This window comes from Sparus aurata, chromosome 2 (genome assembly GCF_900880675.1).
Source record: "Sparus aurata chromosome 2, fSpaAur1.1, whole genome shotgun sequence".
NCBI lineage: Eukaryota > Metazoa > Chordata > Actinopteri > Spariformes > Sparidae > Sparus > Sparus aurata.
Genome location: NC_044188.1, coordinates 16,024,296 through 16,046,701, shown reverse-complemented (window position 1 = coordinate 16,046,701; position 22,406 = coordinate 16,024,296). Strand labels below are relative to the sequence as shown.

Here is a 22,406-nt window from a genome sequence, read left to right as displayed (position 1 = left end):
CGAATTCATTGATAAATCTAAAGTAATCCTTAAGATAATAAAAATCGAGACAGGTTTGTGCAATAGATAAATTCAGGTCTAGGTTATAGTCAAAGTCCAACATGTCAACTGTGAACAAATTTGTTTGGTGGAGCAGAGTTTGTCTATTGTTGTTCCTCTCTTTTGGTTCTTTAGCAGTCTGGGGTGTTGAAGCGCAGGCAAGACCAATCGAGGTCATTTTCTAATGCATTAGCAAACAACTGCTGCCTAGCGTAACCTGCCATTGCTGGGTTGTTTAAGATATGAGAGTGTGGTTAATGACTGACTGACACTCAGCGCTGTGTGTGTGTGTGTGTTCTGCACTGTGTAAAGGTGCTGCTGGTATGAATCAGACTAAATCCTGTTAGTATTTGAAGGTTATATAAATGTAATGTTTTTTTATTTACTGGAACATTAGATCTGACATGTACCGCTGTGCTAGACTCCGCTCAATATTAGATATGGTTTGTATTTTATGGCCACACATGTGGATGTCCTTGTAAAAAGTAAAATCTTTAGGCCAGAATGAATTCATGGCTTGCTAAAAAACATTATTTATTCTTGCCAGTGCCCTCTGTATTCATTGTTGAAATACTGGGACACATTGCCAGTATTTATTTGGACAATGATTTCACTAAAAAGACATAAGCAAAATGTTGACCTACAGTTTTCTAAAAGGTATCTACTATGAGTTTTTAAAGATGTGATAGAATCTCATGTGCACTGAACTTAAGGTCTGTATTTTCCTACTACAGCACAAGCAGTGTTGATTGATATTTCTATTCAGTGTCCATGACAAGCTAAGCTGCAACAAGACTGGCAGTCCGGGCAGATCAACCAGTGCAACCAGTGCACAAATGTTAGTCTACTACCGATGGTGGTTAAAAAAAAAAAAAAAAAGCTCATACAGTTGATAATTTAACTTCGGTCTTTTTGTCATTCCTATAAGCATTTTTCATGGAGGACATTTAACATGTCAGAGAATAAACCTCAGTTGGAAATATGAATACATTTAGAAGCGAGCAATCATTAGTTATTACTAACACCTGTGCTTTCAGTACTGTGACAAGTTAAAATGTCTGTTGTAAAAAGGCCTGACTCCCTTCGACTAATCTAAATGAACAATGCAACATGCCTTTCTTTGCAAACTGCAAAGATGCCTGTCCAGTTTCATGCTTTGCTCTTGCGCTATTGAAATTGAGCCGTTGTCGCTATCAGTGGTGCGATATGTGCTAAAAGCATTTTTATAGAAATAGATCTCGTAAATGTCATGTCCCTCATGCCACTTTGGCACCTTTTATGGTAGTTGTATGCATGTTCAGGTGCGGAAGGGAAGTTTGCATAATTTTTTATGAGTTTATTTTCTAAAATGATTTGTACTGTCAGTTGCACTTTGTTGGTACGTTAACAAGGCAAAGGGACAAAATAGCCTCAGCACCAATAAATCAACAGTTTTGGTGATTCACTTGCATTACATAAGCCTTGGAGTCCTGTTAGTTTGTTTAGGGAAAGTAAATGAATGTTCATTATCATTACACAACCATGTGGCTCTGTTCCAGCTTTCTGCTGTGTTATTTTGGTGTGTATCATTATTTCCAGTGGTCCGTCCATCCAATCAGCTCAGGTCAATTAGTGATTTCCTTTCCAGTCCCATAAACTAGGGTCAGCCCTGTGGCCCAAAAGAGAAGGCCAAGCTAATGAAGCCACACAGCAACCAAACAGTGGACCCCACTGTAGTTTGCCATGTCTTGTGTGGCCTCCTCTCCATTGACCCCAGTCTGCCATTATTTTCTTCACTTTTTTCTCCCCTTTTACTTCTCACCATCCTCCTTTTCCGCATTACCTCCGATTATAGACTGCAGACAGAAAAGTGTCTTTTTACAAGATTTTAAGCAATCAAAATGATCACTGGATATTGTTTTCATCTTACAAAACCACTCTCTGTCTATAGTAAGGCAATACCAAATAAGTACTTCATTTGAATATCAACTATGTTACAAGAAATGCTTAAAAAGATTAATGGATCATGAACCTTACTTCAATATCCCCTCATTACAATTCATGCCCACAATTTTAAAACCATTGACATAATTACATTTAAACACATAAATTATTCATTTACAATGTTGTAATAAAACAGTCTGGCCTCTGTTTAGCATACAATTCAACACAGGGACTGCAGCTGCACTTCCTTGTGGCCTGATACCCTCATCATGTCATCCCACTACTTGTCAAAAACCAACAACGAATTGTCACTTTTATGTGTCATGGCTGATTGGATTAACACTGATCAGTCTGCTAGGAGTGAGCATCTTTCTAGAATTGAACCATCAGAACTTGATGTAGTAAACACCAAGTACAGTTTGCATTTCTTAATACGGAAATTAGACTGTGTTTTCTCCACTTGTATGTATTTAATGACATTATTTGGTTTCAATTATTTACAACTAGTAGTCGGGAATACTGTATATCATGTTATTAACATATTATCTCCACTGTATTAAAGTGGTGTACTGATTATTTGCAGTGCATCAAGGCTGTTACTGTTAAGTGGTTGTAGACATGTGATATAATTGGTTTAAATGTTAAAGTGTAGCCACCAGCTATAGGAATGTCTGTCATATTTTTGAAGTTACTGATTTCATACGAAAGCACAAATAATCAAATTGGCTTGACATGTTGCCTTTTACAGTTAAGTATCAAACCTCAACATGTTTTTCTTTTTTTCTTTTTCTTTTTTCTTTTTTTTGTTGTATTGACAATTGTTATCTATCAGTGTTTGGCATCAAATCTGTGAAAATAGTCTTGCTCTGTCCCTTTTAATAATGGAAGGTCCTGATTATTAGATACTTTATTAAGGTTTCAAAAAAGTGTGTCTTTGATATTGGTAGCGTTCAGGATCAACTTGCAAATTGACTGCACAAAACTGGCTTTCTTTCTGAAACAAGTATTGCTTAGGGCAGAAAAAAATCCTCAGCGTTAGAGAAGAAAGCTCAGGTTTTGTTATAAGAGCAGCAGGCTTTGAGATGACCAATGCCCACGGCATCTCTCTACCATCGAACCTAACCAGCCGGACCGCCCCAGGAAGGAGAGGAAGAGCGTCGGGTTAAGAGTTATGCTGATTTAATCTTGGATTCAAGGCTGATCCTGGCTCATGTACAGTCGCATAGAAATGAAATGGACAAATGGGACTCAAGCGGGAAGGCTGTTGTGCCCACATCTTTACAGAGACATGTTTCCAACACAAGAAATAATTTCCTGTGTGTGTGTGTGTGTGCGTGCGCGCGTGTGTTTGTGTTTGTGTGTGTGTGTGTGTGTGTGTGTGTGTGTGTGTGTTTTTATAGCCTGTATAAGTGTTCTGTTCATGTAGCACGAAGGAGTTAAATCCTTTCATTTCTTTATGAAACCCGTCTGGTTGGGTCATGGCAAATAAATCACATTAAACATTGATTTTCCTATTAAATAATGTGTGTTGTCACTTAGAACCACATGAGATAAGTAAAAGTAAGTAAAGCAACTCTAGCCTGTCAGAAAATGTCACACATCCAGCACTACTTGCAAGACATTGTTACAGGTAAAAATATTATCCCCAAACATCCCCTAGACTGATTAAGACAGCTAACAGATCCATGATGGACATCTTTTGAAATTGGTTTGCATGTAAGCATGTAGCTACAACAACAGCAAACCATAGAAACATAATCCACCATAAATTCAAAACAGACCTCTCTCATGGTGGATATGTCAACTTGTCAAATGCCAGGTGTAACTAATATTATTAATGACAGCATTCCATTCAGGTGTGCCAGTGCCAAGGCCATGCTATTATACATGCTGGTTTACTGGCACACCTGAATGACACAGAGCCGTCTTTAATACTGTTAGTTACACCTGTGCTTTTCCTGCTGTGACGAGTCAAAATGTCCGCTGTGAGAAAGGTTTATTTCCCAGATTAGATGCCGTACTGGCTCACAATACCTCTTGTTTTGATGGAACGATACTGAGTACCTATTGACGGGCTTAATTTGATCAATCAGTCGTATTCCAGCTCCACCATAAAGAGAGGACACAATATTGTTTGTTACACAACCAGGGCCAGTTCAAGACAAAAAAAAAACTGGCTTTCATTTTCTAAATCCATGAATTGGTCAGTGTAACAGATGGAAAATTGATCATAAACAATGAGCGTGGGATTTCTAGTGTGAATGTCTGGCTCGCTGTGTCTGATTCATCCTCCCCTCTCCATCTGATTCTACCCTCCGCATTTAATTCTATTCATCTCCCGAGTGTTTCTGCTTCTAAATCGGTCCTCTTCCCTCCTACACAACATGGCTCGGTGCGAGGGCCGAGAGGTTTTAAGCACCATTCAGATATACTCGGCAACACCAACTGTCCACCTCCGTTCTCTTACATGGATGCCATTTTTAGAGCCTGGGCCATTCATGCATTTTGTTTTTCTCTTGACTCTGTGGATGCCAGACACTGTTGTTGAACCTCAGAGAAAAGCCATGTGGACAGTTGTGTAATGTGTGCTTCTTTTGCTTTCCCTCATTCCCTTTTCTTGCTTAATTTTTGATTATCTGATGAGTATTGCTTTTAAAACGTGGTCTTCAGTGTGTACTCACTCTCCCACTCTTCTCTCCCCTCCCTCGCCCTCCCCCGCTCTTCCGTCTTCTCCCTCTTTCAGGTGATGGAGACGAAGAACATGCTTTACTTAGTCACGGAGTATGCCAAGAATGGGGAGATTTTCGGTGAGTTATCTTTTCAAGTTCAAGGCCAATCTGACCTCAAACATTATCTCACCATGTCATTCCTCCAAGTATCAGTTGCGCACAAAAGAAATCTGCCATGTTGTGTCAGTAATGTTTTCGACAAACAAGGAAGTATCAAAGTCTTGTTGAGCTTGCGCTGCTCTCGCAGTTATCCAGGCCTCAAAGGTCTCATGATTGATGGCTATCTGAGAACAATGTCCTGATATGGCCCTCGTCATGTGCTGTTGGTAATTGCTATACTAAAGGTTTTTTTGACGTATAAAATGACATCACTGAGAGGCAGCCTCAAAGAGAGAACGATTGATTTATTAGCATTGCAGAATCACTGCTTACCGGTTTACTGCTCAGAGGTTGTGCAAGATACCGAGATTACGTTGAACCTAACAGTTACAACGTCACTTAGATTAAATTCTTTATACTGTCTTGTAAACCTGGATTGTGCTTTTAACTTAAACGACTATCTTTTCAGCCACCAGCGTTGTGTACTTTTCTAACAGCTTTATAAATGATCACACAATTCCCACATGTGGCTGGCGAGGTCAAGAAACTGAATTATCAAAATAAAATATGCATAAAAAAACAAAAGGAAGGAAACATCAGACGCAGTGAACCGAGCAAGCCGTCACCAATCAATTGATCTATAATCATATGAAAAGGAAGAAGCAGAGAGAGAGAGAGAGAGACTGTTTTTCTCAGTTAATCAATTCATTTTCTGGGTTTCAAATGTTTTAGGATAGTGAAAGATGCCAAGAAAGCCAATAACCATCAGAGAACTGGAAAAAAATTTGACATTTGAGTAAGGGACTGACAACGTCGACATATTCAAATTGTTTATTTTGTCCAGAAACCAAAAATGTTCACTTTAGTATCATAGAGGATGAAGAAAAGCGGCGAGTTCCTATATGTGTATTGCTGCAACCAGAGACTTTTCTATACGATATTTTCTCGTTTAGTGGAGATAAACATAATGAAACAAGATAAAGGCATACAAGCTTTAAACACTATTCTTGATTTTAGGGCATGCAATAATCACATAAAACTGTATTCTGAAATTTACAATACTAAAGGTAAACAAGCAGAAGTCTTAAAATAACCTAATTAGATGTAAGAAAAAAAAAACAACAAAAAACAAAGCCTCTGTGATTCACTATGGTCTGAAGGTCTTTCATAATGATCTTTTAAATGACTAAAGCAACCAGATGTTACATGTTTGTGTCCTGCAAGAAGTGGCAGAAGCAGTTCAAAGGGAGACAAGACAGCTTGTCTCAGTAATTATGGATGTTAGAGACTGAATAAAAGCTCACTTTTGGTATAGAAGATAACTTCATTCATTCAGTCATTTAGCAGGTATTTCAAAGGCAAAAGTCAACAATAAGGAAGTGCTCTCAGATTTGCCATATAAACAAGTTTCCAAGTGGACCGTCTGAATTTACAAGGTACTTACAAGTGTTTTACGTACACTGCTTTAAAGTGACGCAAATAAAGACAGAGGACAGACAAGTCAGAACATAACAAGAATAGTACATAAAGATAAGAAGTTATCTTCGTCTGCCACAGCACCACATGCCCTCTATCACCACTGCACACGTGGCAGGCACTGGAACAGTCGTTTCATATTTCATGTTGATTACATTATATCAATCTGTCGAGGTAAATTCATTTATTTTCAGTGTTCTCAAACACTTTCCTTCGTAAACTTCTTTTTTGTTCATTACAAAGTTAAAAAGGGAGACGTGTGTTATGGCTGGAGGACAAAGTGTGCTTGTGTTGAACTGGGGACATTTATTATTTTAATTTGGAAAAAATTAAGATGGCATGCAACACACACACACACACACACGCGCGTGCACACACATTCAATGTCAATTGAAATAAGCAAATTTATTCCAATTATTTGCATTTGTTGCAGGATTATACAGCGCATATTTTATATAATTGTACATTCAAATATGTCCGGAGTTTATAACGCAAGTATAGACCTGTCTGACTTGGACCTCTAAATGGATAGATTATTGGCCTCACCTATTAGACAGTCTGAGAATGTTTAGTACTTAGCCTACTTTCAGACACAGTAGCTGAGAGGATTACTGGAGTGATAGTCTATGGTAAATGTGTGTGTGTGTGTGTGTGTGTGTGTGTGTGTGTGTGTGTGTGTGTGTGTGTGTGTGTGTGTGATTTTGAGGCCAGTGTTCCACTTGTGATGTTGACTCAGCAGCAGCAACGGCTGCTCTTGTGACCTAGAGAGAAAGAGCTGGGAAGCAGTCGCAAGAAAAAAATAAATGAGAGAAGAGTGCTGTTAAAAATATGAAAGAAGAACAGAAGTGCACAGAGCCACAAAAACTCCTCTACATACAGTGTGTATGTTACAGCCACTACAGCCTAATGTGGTTCAACCAGATAGCAGCTTTAGGAAGCCTATGTCAGGCTATGTAGTGACACACACCTCACTATACAACTTACTCTTAAAGGCATAGTTCATCTTTGTCAGAATTATGCTTTCTTGTTGAATTAGATAAGAAGAAAAGGTGGGCTATCTTAGCTTAGCGCAAAGAATGGAAGCAGTGGAAACTTGACACAGAAGAAAATAATGTTTCTGAACTTTTGTCTTTTTGTCAGATTTGAAAAACACAATAATAATAATAATAATAATAATAATAATAATAATAATAATAATAATAATAATAATAATAATAATAATAATTAAAGCTGCAAGCAGCGTTGAACGGGCCCTCGCAGTCCACGCGCGTCGGGGCCTGCTGCCGTCGATGCATGCTGCCGTCGGGGCTTGCTCAAGCAACACCTTCCGCTGACGAAGTTGTTGCTTTATAATTCGGTGGCCTGCTATTGTCGGTGTGAATAATGTACGCTGAAGTCAGAAAAATTGTGTGAACTGCTGCATAATTCCCCGGACAAAGACTGAGTCGATGGTCTGAAATTTTTTTTCCTCCGGTGAGGGAGGAGGGAGGAGCGAGACAACCGCATGAGTGATGATGATTGGCTCCCTAACATTGAGTGAGAATTCTTAAGCCAATCAGTGGCAATGTTCGGTTTACACACAAGCCACACACGCACACAGCAGCCTCACACACTCAAACTAGCAGAAGGGAACTGTGGCAATGGCGAGTCCGGAGGGAAAGTTGATGTTTTCAAAGTGGAAGTACAGACACTGTTTTAATCTCATTTGTCCACGTCCATTGTAAGCAACTCTGATCTAATGAAGCATCTCTAAAAGGCACACGCTTCTACAAAACTAACACTGGACAAAACTCTGTACTGACGCTGTTGATGATGATAGCAGGCCAGGTGTGGCTAACGTGTGCTTTAAAAACTGAATACATGCCCAATAGTTTGAGGTCTTCTGACTCTTTAAAAGTTAGAATGGTGTGTCTAGCTCAAAGTATGAGGGATAAGGAGAGGTTGAAGGTCGATGAGTTTTGAAGAGGACTTGAAGATTTCCCCATTTACTTTCCATTCAAAATGATTAGACTGCGACCAGAGCGCCATCTATGGGCCGATTTGCACCAAATTTTACACAGACCATCAATAGGCGATACCACACAATTATGAACATTTATGTGATAATCGGATAGTATTTTGTAAAAATATGCAAGATTGACTGTTTTCAACACAATATGCAGGAATTTGTCATTTTATATTTCAGGCATTTTAAGGCCTATCAAAATTCTTTTGATAACTTTTTGTCAGGAGGGTCCACAGATGCTTCACGCAAAGTTTGGTGCAAATCACTCAAATTACCTATGAGGAGTTCGAAAAAGTAGGTTTTTCATTTGTCGCGATTTTGCAAATGGAAAGTTAGCGCGAAAGTGGGCGTGGCCTACACCAAACAATTCAGCTGAATGCAGGGAACACATAGGGATGAGGTTTAATAATATGCAACATATTAAGTGGGAGTTATGAGCCAAAAACGCTTTTGCATAGAAAATAGCGCCACCTGGTGGTCATTTTCGGTGAGTGAGTCACAGGGGCCATTCTATAGCACCTCTATGAATTTCATTTCCATAAGTGTTATGGTGTGGGCACAGGGCCAATTATACAATTAAAGTGACGCCAGAGCGCCACCTAGTGGTGGATCGGTAAACCCTTTGTCAGATGTCCTCAGGAGGGCACTGACAATAAATGTACCAAGTTTCGTCTTATTCCGATGCACCGTTGTGGAGATATAAAATACATCAATTTAAAGAGCGCCACCTTGTGGTCATCGCCTAAAATTTTGCACAGGGCCTCAGGGGCTCATGGGGAAGTAGTATCCTGAGTTTCATGTCATTAGACCACACCAATGTGGAGATATGCAACACTTCCTGTTTGTAACCAAATCTGCAGGAAGTTGTTATTTAATAACTTGAGTATTGTGTGGTCTATCAAAATTCCTTTAATAACTTTTTGTCAGGAGGGTCCACAGATGCTGTGTGCCAAGTTTCGTGCAAATCGGTGAAATCGCCTGGGAGGAGTTCGAAAAAGTAGGTTTTCGACATTTTGCGACGTAGCGAAAAAAAACGGTAGGCGGAAATGGGCGTGGCCTATACCACGAGATTCAGCACAATCCACTGAACGCGTCGATGTAAGGTTTTTGAATGTGCGACAAAGTTTATGGGAGTTATTAGCCAAAACGCGCTTTCCTTAATAACAGCGCCACCTAGTGGTGGAAATTCAGGACGACAATAGATTATAAAATTTTTCGCCAGGTGTGACTTATATTCCAAGTTTGGTGAGTTTTGGGGTATGTTCAGGCAGTGAAAAATGCGATCATTTTGGACAAAGGAAAAAAAAAAGAAGAAGAAGAAGAAGAAGAAGAAGAATCATTACGATTACAATAGGGACCTCGCAGGTTCCCTGCTCGGGCCCTAATAATATAACTTGGTTAACAGAACTATGCTAGCTGTTTCCTCCTGTTTCCAGTCTCTGTGCTAAGCTAAGCTAAGCTAAGGTAACTGTCTCAAAGCTGTAGCTTCATAGCTAACAGACATTAATGAGAGCATTACTGGTTGGCCTGTCATGATAATTATAGACTTACCATACATGTCTGTTTTACTTATATGTACACAACCTTGATATTTGGTTTTACCTTGATATTGTCTGTTGAAACAGAGCCAGATAGTTCATTTTATGTTGGCCATATCTTTGGTTCCAGCATTGTCCCATTATTGAAATGCAACCTCTTCTTTCAATGCAGTGAATTTTAATTAACATTTTGGTAGTGTGGTTTTACCTAATTAAAGTTTCATGTCAGATATGTTATTTTTTGTTTCAAAGTCTGTTGTCTGAATTAGAAGTGTGTTGCTTTTTAGACTTAGATAGACTAGCATTATTATGCTACTATATTATCATTATACAAGTGGCATAAAATAATCTTAAAATGACAGTAATATCGTTTAATGGCATAATTTCTGGGACAGTATAACATCCAAAACGTTTTTACAAAAGCACACAAATCTACGCACTTTAAACACTTGGTGCTGGAGAGTGGCAAAAGTGGAAAATATAAAAATAGAGTCTCCTCACTAGATAATGTTCCCATGAACTTTTATTTCCTCTACGTGAACGAGTGCTGAGACACTAACATTATTGTAGTTACCTGACCTATCAGGTGACACCTCTGATCAGGTGTGTCACTGCACTTCTTTCATGTCCGAAGAAGACGTCATACATGGGGGTGATAAATGTTTATGGAAGCATAATCTGATGCAGATTCCATTTTTGTATTTTGCAATGTTTCATCCAACAAAAGAAGTAACTATGACGCGTTTCTTTAGTTATTAGTCTTTGCATCTAAGTCTCAAAGTCTCAAACTATTCCTTTAAATAACCGATCACAAATGGGCCACTGTATTTTCCATAATCCATAGATTTTCTCATGGATCAACTCAGGGCATAATAAAACATTGTGTCCTGATTCCTCAGACCCCTCTGCCCCGATTGCACAATGTAATATAGTTACATAAGACAGTCATATGTCATCATCAGCTGCTGCAGCAATGGCAGCGTTGACTCAGCCAAGCAGACACTGACTGGAAGCTGCAGCATTAGATGAGTATTACAGTATTCAATCTTACAAAATTGAACAATCAGTTCTGATTTTCAAATACATACGGATCAAGTCGTTCAGTCATGATGCACTCAGACAAATGGATAAGCTGCCAAGCCTCTTCCTCCACTATTGCCCTCCAGAGAGTTGCCTCCGCTTTTCTGACATGATGAATTTCTCAGGTCTGCTCCTGGCCAGAGGTTACAGAGAGCGGAAGATGTGAAGGTGTGGAAGCTTAGCAGCCCACCATGTAACAGCCAATCAGTGAGACAATGGATGAGCCTCCGATTCTCTCTTCAGACCAAACTGGTGTTGTGGAGGAGCAGGAGGGGTGTAGCGTGTGTGTGTGTGTGTGTGTGTATACGTCTGGAGCCGTAAAGACAAAAGAAGCGGCGCTGGGTTTGGCACAAGGAGGCGGAGAGTGATGGGTTCATTTGCAATGGTGGGCACGGTAATGGGCACAGGAGAGGCATCCATGCCAGCTTGTCGGTGTGCCTTTGTGTCTATCTGTCTGTCAGTCAGTGTGCCGCTCTCACAGTCTGCCTCAAAACCGCAGGATGGATCAAACCTGGAAAAATTGGGTCAGCCACAAATAAAGCAGAGTTGCAGAGAGCAGAGGCAGGAGGGGAGAGGAGGAAGAAGAGAATAGAGGCGAGAGCAGGGGACATCCATTTGAATTTGGAAGGTGGTGGGGAAATGTAGGGCATGCATATTTAAGAAAGCACTGCTGGAGAGAGGGGAGTGTAATAGCTGGCAGTGAGTAGAATCACTCATGCAGATCTCTTGTCTGACTGATGGAAAGGGAATGAGACAGGGAGACTTCAAAGAAACGCTCAGGCTATTTATCTGACACACATTCTTATGTACTTAAGCTGTCAATTTGTATTTCACTGTAGAGCGTCCTTCATATTTACTGGGTCAGTTTCTGCAGATCAGTCAGCAGCCAGGGTGTGGCAGCTTTGACTTTGACAACCAGAAGAGGGAAAATATGCATAAATGAAGGAATGGCTGGCCAAAGTAGGACCAGTTGTTAGCTTTCAAATAACTTGCAAGGTTTTAATGTCCCATTTCTACAAAAAAAGTGCACCCAAAATAAATGTAGCAATTTCTCTTAATGGCTTAAATACAAGTATATGTCTCAAGGTCAATAGATCTTTGTAGACATTTGATATTAAATGCATCGACATTTGCAACAAAGATGTCTCTTTGCTACTGTTCAATTAACAGTTGCATGATTGTAGGAAGCCACAGCACCTGTCCACAATGTGAATAACACATCTGAAGGACAAAGACCTATCTAGCATGTCTGAGATTGCAAATAGAAATGATTATTAACGTTGTCGATTAAAATGTCAATCGATTCATTGTGCGGGCTATAAAATGGTTAAAATAATGGTGATCAGTGTTTCCCAAAGCTCAAGATGACGTCATCAAATGTCTTCTTTTGTCCACAACCAAATGATATTCAGTTAACTGTGTAGAGGAGTAAAGAAACCAGACAGTATACACATTTAAGAAGTTGGAATGAGAGAGTTCTGCCTTTTTTTTTTCTTATGGAATTACTAAAATAAATTGATTGTCAACTAATGGATTAATCATCACTGCTCTAGTACGGGCGATAAAGGACTAGCAGACGTGACCTACACTAGCAATATCTACCCAAATTAGATATTTAGGTCGTCCTGAATGACAATACAATGCCATGACAGGGATTATGCCAGGTATGTTCCAGGTATGTTCTCTCACTATTTGTAAGGCCTCCATTTCAAATTCCAACAGATTGCGTTAACATCCACCTTTCTATGCTTGATTTTGGTGATTCTTGAAGGTAGCAGTTTTCCTCCCTTTTGATGTGAACAAAAAGTGTCTTCAGTTGAGTGACAGGCATGGCACCTTTCAAGGATCCGACAGCTGAGGGATAAATTGCGTGAAGGAAAATGTTGTGCCAGAATAAACCTGACATGTTTTTCTACATTTAAGCCGAGGCAATTTGTGCTCATCTTCCGCAGTGATTTCAGACATTTTGAGACCGTGTAGTGTTTTTTGTAATAAATAAATTGGAGCATGTATAAATAACATGGTGTTTTTAAGAAGTCTGCATCTGCACAAAATATTAGTCCGTATTATACACAGTAAACCAAAACTGAATAGGTAAACAGAGATGTTGCATCATATTGTGTAAATGAGAAAACATTTTTTTATCTGAGGCATTCAACAGTGTCATCTACTCACTGTTGTACTATCATGCACAAAATAGACATGATAAAGCATTTATAACATTGAGCCTTACTTTTTACCAAGGGAAATATGTTCACAAATATATATGGAATCAAACGTTAGCAATGTAAAATCCTTTATCAAGCGCTAATTATTAAGCCTGAAGAGGACAATAAGTCTCCGGAGGATAAGATTAGAAGATAGGATAAGGATTGAAAGCCTCAGACGCACTTAGAGGTAGCTCCACATGCGTCATTCTTAATTACCATACACACCCACGGTGTTCAATTGCCAGTGACTGACATTTTTTTCTGTCACATCTAAACACCTGTTGTTGTGTCTGAACATGGTCTGACTTTCTGATCACATCAAGAGGCAGCTGCTCATCCTATCCAAGCTGGCCTGATCACAGACTTAAGAAGCAGCTTATGGATCACACACTGACATTACACCTGTAAATTGTATATGGGCTTCAGTATCGACACCACAGTCATTGTTTGCCATGCATTCCTGAAGGAATCTCAAAGTAGAATTGTAATTATTTATCTTTAAGTGTAATCTAGCCTTGACTTTCAAAAGTGGCTCTGAAATCGGCCATCATTTGGTAGGTCTGCAAGTATTGTGTAGTTACTAATGTAACCCCAGTTCTCTGAATACTGGGTGGGAGTATCTCACTGTGTGATGTCACTTCTGGTGTAACCAGTCATAGAAACTCCACTAATACCCCACGTCTGTTAGGGCTTGAGGACACACCGCAACACCATATTCTCAAGCTTAGTTCTTCCAAGTGCCCTAAGACATGAAAGCAGAAGTAATTCTTTATTAAGACAAGTCAAAATTCTCTCTTTCTTGCTTCTTACAGTTTTATATTTTCAGTTTAGTTTTTTCCTCTGATGGTAAACTAAATAATTTTGTTTTGTGGACAAAACAAGACATTTGAAGATGTCATTTTGACCTTCGGGGATTAACATTTTTCACCATTTCCTGACATTTTTTGGATCAGAACTCTAATTGATAAATCCAGAAAATAACAGATTGGTAAACAGTTAAAATATATTTAGTTGCTGCACTAGTGAATTACCTTCCTCCATTTGAATTCCATTACAGGTAACTGTGGCTGTGAAGGACATTATGATGCGATGGAGTCTGTTTTGAGTACATTTAAAAGTCGTTTTCCATGAGACAAAACAGCGTTATTAAAAATAAATAAATAAATATTTATCTTTGGTTTATGTCACAATATTACAATTAAAGAAGCAACACATTTGAATGGAAAGGGTATTAAGTGGGTTTTGTTTGTTTTGGCAAAAGAAAAAAATCACTTTTTTTTTTTTTTTCTTATTTGAATACTTCCTGAATGAACACTTGTACCATGGAAGAGAAGTCACAACCAATAGCTCAGGCTGAATGTTTTGGCAGGTTATAACTTGGATGGAAGGGCAGCTCTCAGCTCCAGCTCACTCCAGCTCAGTTGAACCCCTGAGGGTGCCAGTATTAAATCAGCACTGACATCTATCAACACCCACATAGACGTGACTTTAACGTGCCTCCTGTATTTAAGTGGTTTGGGTATCAGTTACTGATGTGCAAACAGAGTGTGTGTGTTTGCTCCTCGTCCTCTACACGCACGCACGCGCGCGCACACACTTTCTCTCACACACACACACACACGCACACACACACACACACACACACACACTCTCTCTCTCTCTCTCTCTATGCCTGGCCCACTGTATTATCTGAAGTCCAGCCAGAGGTCTCGCCAAAAAGCCAGTTTGTACCCATGATGTTTGTCCCCTCCAAACCTGAGCAGCTGTTAAGAGACTTAGCTCCTCACGCAGCTCTCAGCAGAAGTGGAACACAGTGGTTGTTGAGCTGTTCCCTAATACCCCGATGATTCATACTTGTTCTGTTCGCTTTCCCAGAATGCAGCTCTGTATGCCTCGCTGTGCTGAGGTCCTTGCCCTCGCCAACATTGTATCAGTGGATTACTCATCCTTCCACTGGGGCAACATACTGCTGTGTGTGTGTGTGTGTGTGTGTGTGTGTGTGTGTGTGTGTGTGTGTGTGTGTGTGTGTGTGTGTGTGTGTGTGTGTGTGTGTGTGTTTAATGATGGCTTAGTCAATAATGACTTGTGTTTCAAGTACTACTGTAGAAACACATCGCTGCCGTTACAGATACAAAGTTAAGATTAGGATTAGGAGGTTCAGCATTTATTTTGCTTTCAGTGTTAAAACGTTATAACAGTCAAGTGGGATTCTTCTTACAGTTTTAAAACCAGTAGCTGATTAAGCGAGGGGTCAGGTGACAGAAAATCTAGAGCCAATAGTTGTGTTTTTAAACCAAAATGCCACACATTTTTTGGAAGAATCAATATTGGCGTACTTAGTCTTCTATAATGGTAACTATATAACTAAATATCTTTCAGGTATGGATTTTTAGTTAGATCAAACAGACAATATGAATTTGTCAACTGATATTTTATAGACAAAACTAATAATCAAGAAAATAAGTTGCAATTGAACTGATGAAAATAATCCTCAGGTGCAGCCCTGGAACTCAAAACATCATGGCGTTGCACTAAGGGGGGCATGGCTATTGCAGGGCGGAAGATTATAATTGCGTATGCATGTATGTTAATATGTGTGTGTGAGTGAGAGTCGAGCTCTCAGGGAGGAACGGTACACAGAAGTCAAGGTTCGTCAGTCCTCGTCCAGTTCACCACTCACTCCCTGAAATGTTCCCTGACAGCTGATTTGAAAGCAGCCTGCGGATCCTCTAGCTCTGGTGTCTTTCTGAATTAGCTATAGTCCATCACAGTCTCTTCATTCTTCTGCAAGTGGGGATCAGAATGGTTAATAATTCTACCATTTAACATCCCTGCTCTCTTCATGTGACAGAAGTATTTGTTGTATGACTGTGCACTGAACCAGGATGCCCGTAGTTCAGCATGAATACATGTGCCTTTACACCCTTAGGTACAAACAGAGTTCTAAATGACCAACGTCCAAAACTATACGACTTTTCAAAGTCAGAATTTTTGGTTGCAGTGTTCATCAGTGTTTTGTGAAGTTTTTCAGAAAATAATAACCCAAACATGCATGCCCACTTCACTCATTGTTTCACATCAGGCACTTTTTGTATGTACAAACCAGTCCAACACAATTAATTCCTTAGTGGAAAGTCATAGAGTCTGCCCTGTTATCTCCATTTTGAGTGATTACAGTGACTCACCCGTCCATGCGATGGCAGGCTTTTCACCCCGCCTTATGGTGCAACAGCTGCAGTACACACACTTTTGGTCAAATATAGTTGGACAGTGTGTTCGGCCCATGCTGGAAGTATAGGTACTAGTTCGTACCACTTCTTCGTACCAATAAGTGCTTTGGTAGGAACATATCGATGGCATCAGAGGAGTCGGACCAATAAAAGGAGAGGTTTGATCCAACAACAGTTTTTGCTCTAGACCCATGTCCTTTTCACAGGTGCATACTTGGACATCCTCGACACATTCCCCTCCCTGGTGTGTTTTTTGATTAGCAGCATTGCATGAAAGCTGCCCTGGTCACTGAATGGCCTCCTCTATGGAATTTACCAGCCGCTATCTAATCAGGTTTTCTCACTCTGTCCGACGCTATTTATCAACCAAGCTGTTGAGGACAAAACAGCTTGATCTCCCCGTAGCTTAATAGTGCAACTTACGTCTATCCTTTTGTTATTGTTATTGTATTGTCTTTGTTCCAACACACAGCTGGTCTTTTGGTCAACCCTCAGAAGTTGAAATGAAGACTTTACAACATGGCCTGTAACTGGCCTCAGGATATGTGTTGCTGTACTTTAAATATCCCATGCTCAGTTGATGTCTCGATGTTTTTGAAGTTAATGGACTGTGAAATTGGCTTAATGTGACTTCTCTGCATCTTCTTGAGGGAGGCCTAGTTTTGAAACCTTGTCAATGATCTTATCTTTTACGTAAATGTGTGTGCAGGCCAGAGAAGTCAAAGCAATATTACTTGTGGAAAAAAAGGCAGAGTTAAAAGGTATTTCTAACAAACGCAAAGAGCAGGCAAAAGTTGTTTTTAATATCTCAAGCAAACTAGGCTGCAAGTCCCCATCTGCTTTGTGATTACAAAAATGATCTTTTATAAGAGTGACCTATGTGGTTCGTCACATAATTGCGTTCCTTATATTCTGCACACTCGGTTTACTCATATAAACTTTTTTGGCTGGCTTTGTTGTGGCTGTTGTGCGTTGTCGTCAGGTTTGGTCGGTGGTCTGTATCCATGCCAGCTGGAAGGAGAAGCCAACACGGAGTGTCCTATCTTGTTTGCCACAGAGTGTGAATTGAAGAGTTTGCAAGCTATCTGGACAGAGAGGTGTGAAGAGGAACCCTGCCGACAGCAACAAACACCACGCTTTCCAAAGTTCACGGGGCAGCAAAAAAAATCATGCAACCCGTAAAATAGTCTGTCAGGATGACTTTGTAAAAAATTTGTCAACACTGTGTGTGAAAGGTTAGAAAAACAGCAAAGGCAAGCGTGAGAGCAGACAAATAGAGAAAGGTCAGTGATCTGGATGCTTGGATAAAAAAGACTGTTAAATTTATGACTATAGCCCCCCAAAAGCAGAGCGACTCTGGTTTGATTTTTCTACACAAACACAAACTTAAAGCACCTTAAATGAACCATATGTTTTTGTAATCACTGGATAAGAACTCGGCATCATATTTACTTTTACTTTTACTTAGTGTTGATTGTCTAACCTCCCCCTCCTCAACTCACTCCCTGTTCCAACTTGTACTAATGTGGACATTACGTACCGAAAGACCAATTCTCAGAAATCTCATCCTCCCCTCTCCTCCTCCGGCTATGACAACATTGTGCATTCTCTCTACCACTGCCTTTTCACTCACTCGCGCACAGGGTTGGAACAGGGGTTTCCGAAGAAAAATTACTCTGTCCATCTTGCACTGAGTCACTTTTACAAAGCATGCTGTAATGTAGAGCAGCTGTAAACTACTACTGGCACCGGGCCTGCACCTCATCAGAAGTAAATTATCCTTTCAACAAAACCACCAACACTGGGTGGAATGAAAGATCTGCACAAAGGCATTCTTTTCAGCTGTACTAAGTGATACCTGACACTATGTTTGAAAGGACTGTGTAAAATATTATCTGCGTTCACTTCTAACATCACCTCTCTCCGCTGTCTGGCTGCAGACTACCTGGCGAAGCATGGTCGTCTCAGTGAGCTGGAGGCCAGGAGGAAGTTCTGGCAGATCCTGTCGGCGGTGGAGTATTGTCACAACCGCAACATTGTCCACAGGGACCTGAAGGCGGAGAATCTGCTGCTGGACGGCCACATGAACATCAAGATTGCAGGTACCATACTCATAGATTAATTTATGAATGACTGCACTTAGTTTTGATCCATCGCCTGCCATGATCTCAGTGCTGATGTTGTCCAGAAATGTCTGAACTACCTGTCCAAAGCCATTTACACAATGTTGAGAAGTGGTCCGATGTTGCTTGCAAGGTATCTGTTGGCTGAAAGATGCTATAACAGAATCCAAAGGCTTGCTCTGTCTTTATCAAAACTGATCAGAGGAGATCAAAAACCCCTCCTCGGTGACCCCTAGCTTTAATTTTGAGAAAGAAGAGTTAAAGATAGGGGACAGAAAGGGGAACAGACCCTGAGGCAGAGATTTGAGACTAAGCTGGAGGTCTGTAGTACAAGCTTCAAAGTGTGATTATTAAGCAACTGGCATTTAGAGCCAACTAGTGAGAATGTCACCCTACCGCTGTTCCCCAGAGTGGAGAAGGGGAGGCTGGGAGGGGATGAGGGTGGTGGGAGGGAAGACTTTGGCTTTAATTGGAGGACAAGGGGGAGGAGGAGGAAGAGGAGTTGATGATATGGTTAGGCTGCATTTGGAGTGGTGAATAAAGGGAGTATGATAAGGAGCGATGCATGCAAGGCATTGTCTTTGACAATGTTCTGAAAGAGACCGAGGGTTATCTCAGGCTTTATTCAGAGATACTGATACTAAAATCCATCTATGGTGAGCCGATCACACGAGGGTTACTATAAATATAGGTGTGAAATGTTACCAGACACACTGAACATGCATGTGTACTCCAGGGAAAATGGCCTCTTATCCTCAAAGGACTTCACATATTCTATTATGTACTTCGATACGGACTCCAGGAGAATGAAACCATTGTTTATTGGTCTGATAAATGTCCCTTAATGTGGGTAAAATGACAGTTAACATTCATTCAAGTCAAAGCCAGTGTTCAGTAGCTTTCATCTGTTCTAAAAGGTCAAATCAGATAAGGACAAATTAGAATGAACTATACAATAACTGATAGAGAACTGAGTGTTTCAGCTGCCTCATTTCTAGCATCATCCCATCCACTGTTTCTCAGAAGGGTCCAAGATGATAACCTGGAGATGTTATTACCCCAGCAGTAATTTTCACAAACAGGTCTGACTCACAGCCGATTGTCCGCATGGTAGATTAGATTTGAAGCAGGAAAACAATGAACAGAACATTACCTGGCTTGTGATTAGAAAAAAAATGTCTCTCAGGAGGACATCAGCAGGAAGGTACGTTCTGTACTGCTCTTACACACAACATACTCAGACAAGTTAGGCAAACAGTAAAGAAGTTTTGACGGGTACATGGACCTGTCATGATACGTTGTCGACTTATTGTACACATTTTATCATGCATATTTTGTCTCATTGTATTGTTGATATATGCACATATCACCCAGACAATAGTTGGTTTCAGCCCTGAAAAAAAATAAACATATTGGGTGATCTCTAATTGGTTTAAATGTTCTAAATGTTTTATTAAATCCTTTACACCTTGGTATCACACCTTTCATACAAACTTAACACCGTAAATGTAGAATTTGCATGTAAAGCACAACATTTCTATTAGTTGTCTGTTCTAACAATCCTTTCAGCACTTGTCTGAAAATGATGTCCAAACATATGTGTCTATGCTGCACCCGTGCTTCTGGCTTCTTTCCTATGGTCCTGATGGCTCCCTGTTTTCTAAAGACCACCTCTGGTCATTCTGTGCGGAGCTTAACCAGGCAGCGGTCAGTCAAAGAAAGGTCATGCTAATGGTGGCTGCAGAGGAGAGGGGAACCGCAGCGGGTGGTGCCCTTCATGTTTTTTCACTTCAAATGGCCCCTTTACGTTCAAGTTGGCAGATTGAAGGGGATGGAAAGAGAGGAGGAGAAATAACAGAAAACAAAAACAAGTTGCTAGATCAGAGGTTGAGCAGAGGGCAGTCCTTTGTGGCTTAGCAGCAAAATATAAAGTAAGTCACACGTGTTAGGTTGTGTCGAGACACTTGTAAACAAAGCAAAAATGTTCTCAGAGATCCGAGAAATCTGATATGTCATACGTCTTCTCGAATCTCCGGTGTGTTTATAGCTTTGTTAACGTTTTTGGAATTTTTCAAGGTTGAAACCATCCACAGAGTGGTGTCATTGAAAGTGAACCGAATCCTAAAGGTGTTTCATGCTCAATTAAGTGATGTCGAAAGTACAAACAGTCTACAGCTCAAGAACACCTTTTGGAGAAACGGTGTCTAATTACCTTTCAGATATACATCTATAGGAATAAAAACTAATGGAAGCCAGCAGGGTTGGATAATATGTAGATATACAATACACTGTGAAACAATGGTTAGAGAATGGAGAGTTGTTTTCTGGATTTCTTCCCCATGGCGATTCCTTTATTATCTCTGGTTATATTGGTTTATTGTGGTCTATGTTGTTTTTTGGCTTAATGTCAAATACAGGATTTTTTGCAACAGTGTATTGGAGGACCCTCGATATATCAGGCATTTAATGTATTGAATAACCCTTTAATAAACATCCCAATTGAGCTTCCGTTGACACTTGACTGAACAATCTTGCCTTGGGGTCCTTCTTTTGCTTTTGATCATATCATGTGATTTTTTTAAGGCCCCTAGAAATGTGTTCGCTCTGGTGCAAATTTAATCATGAATATTTAATGTTACAATTAAAGTTCAAATTTGGAGGAAAGGACTTCCCAGGTGTCTTAGTTAAACTTTTTTTCTAATATCCTTTATTGGTGCTCAGAAATACATGACATCAACTTTTAACATCTGATCCTCAACTCAGAAAAAACATACACAGATATCGCTCATGTACAACCACCAACGATCATGTTGGACTGAAAATAGATTATTTTTCAAACGATTAATCTAGCGATTATTTTTTCGATTAGTCGACTAATCTAACGATTAATTTAACGTTACATGACCAAACAAAAGTAATGTAGTACTGTAACTGTCGTTGGTAACTTATATGAGGAAAAAAATACCACAGTTGTAGGTGGAGCAGCGTCTGTCCTCCCGCCTGTCCTACCAACTCTTCATCACATTTCTGCCCGAAAAACAGCGTCTTGTCACCGGCAAAAACCTTTTAACTCACTCAAGTGGATGTGTTGATAGAAATCACTGCGATGGTCAGCCCTCCCGACCGAGACTTCAGTGAACTTTCCCCCAGAAAACAGCCTCCGTCCCCGCAAGTGACAGTGTCAAGCAGCGACCTGTTTACTGATGGTGATTATGTAATAATGTAATTTAGCACGGAAAACGTAACTCTTTCACCTTCCGGATGTTTAGGGGGCCGGGTTCTCAATCACTACACATTTTAAACGGTCGGCGGGTTTAGATCGACAGGGGAAACACCTGGGAAACACCCCGACGTCATCATCATCACGTCTACTGTCACGTCTCTTTAGGAGCGGCAGCGCAGCTTTCTGTGTGAATTACACGGCGGTTCATCTTTATTCCAGCGGTGCTTCGCACTGAATTGATGAACCGCCGCTGCGGCGTTAATGTAGCATCTCTGTGTGAGAGGGGCTATACTCAGCCTCCGCAGGTTACCACATCCTGTTTGGGATGACGTGTCGATGCAAATTATTCATGTCGACGAATTTATGTCGTCGATTACATCGACTACATCGACGCGTCGTCCCAGCCCTATTAGCCACTATAAGCTACTCATCATATCAGACCAAGTAAAGTTAATCTGTTTTATGAATACAATTTTCAAGCGACAGGAGGTTGTCATCCTTCCAGTCCTTAATAATTACCTTATGGGATGTTCTTCAAATTTGGCATAAACGTCAACTTGGACTGAACTATGAACTGACTAGGATTTTGTGGCCATAACTCAAGAAATCATACGTTAATTATGAAACATTTTACACTAATTTGTAATAGGTTTAAATGACGAAGTGATGGCATTTTATATACAGAATGTCAAAGGTCATTATCACTGTGGTGTCATAATGTTCTGCAAAAC

At 40.2% G+C, this 22,406-nt stretch overlaps 1 protein-coding gene across 1 annotated transcript in view; it reads left to right on the top strand.

Annotated features, from left to right (window-relative positions):
- Positions 1-22,406, top strand: part of sik2b (salt-inducible kinase 2b) — a 47,714-nt gene that overhangs the window by 5,122 nt on the left and 20,186 nt on the right. The window contains exons 3-4 of the mRNA XM_030440904.1: positions 4,706-4,769; positions 18,270-18,431. Coding sequence (XP_030296764.1) covers positions 4,706-4,769; positions 18,270-18,431 — 226 coding nt within the window. The remainder of the gene's footprint in view (positions 1-4,705; positions 4,770-18,269; positions 18,432-22,406) is intronic.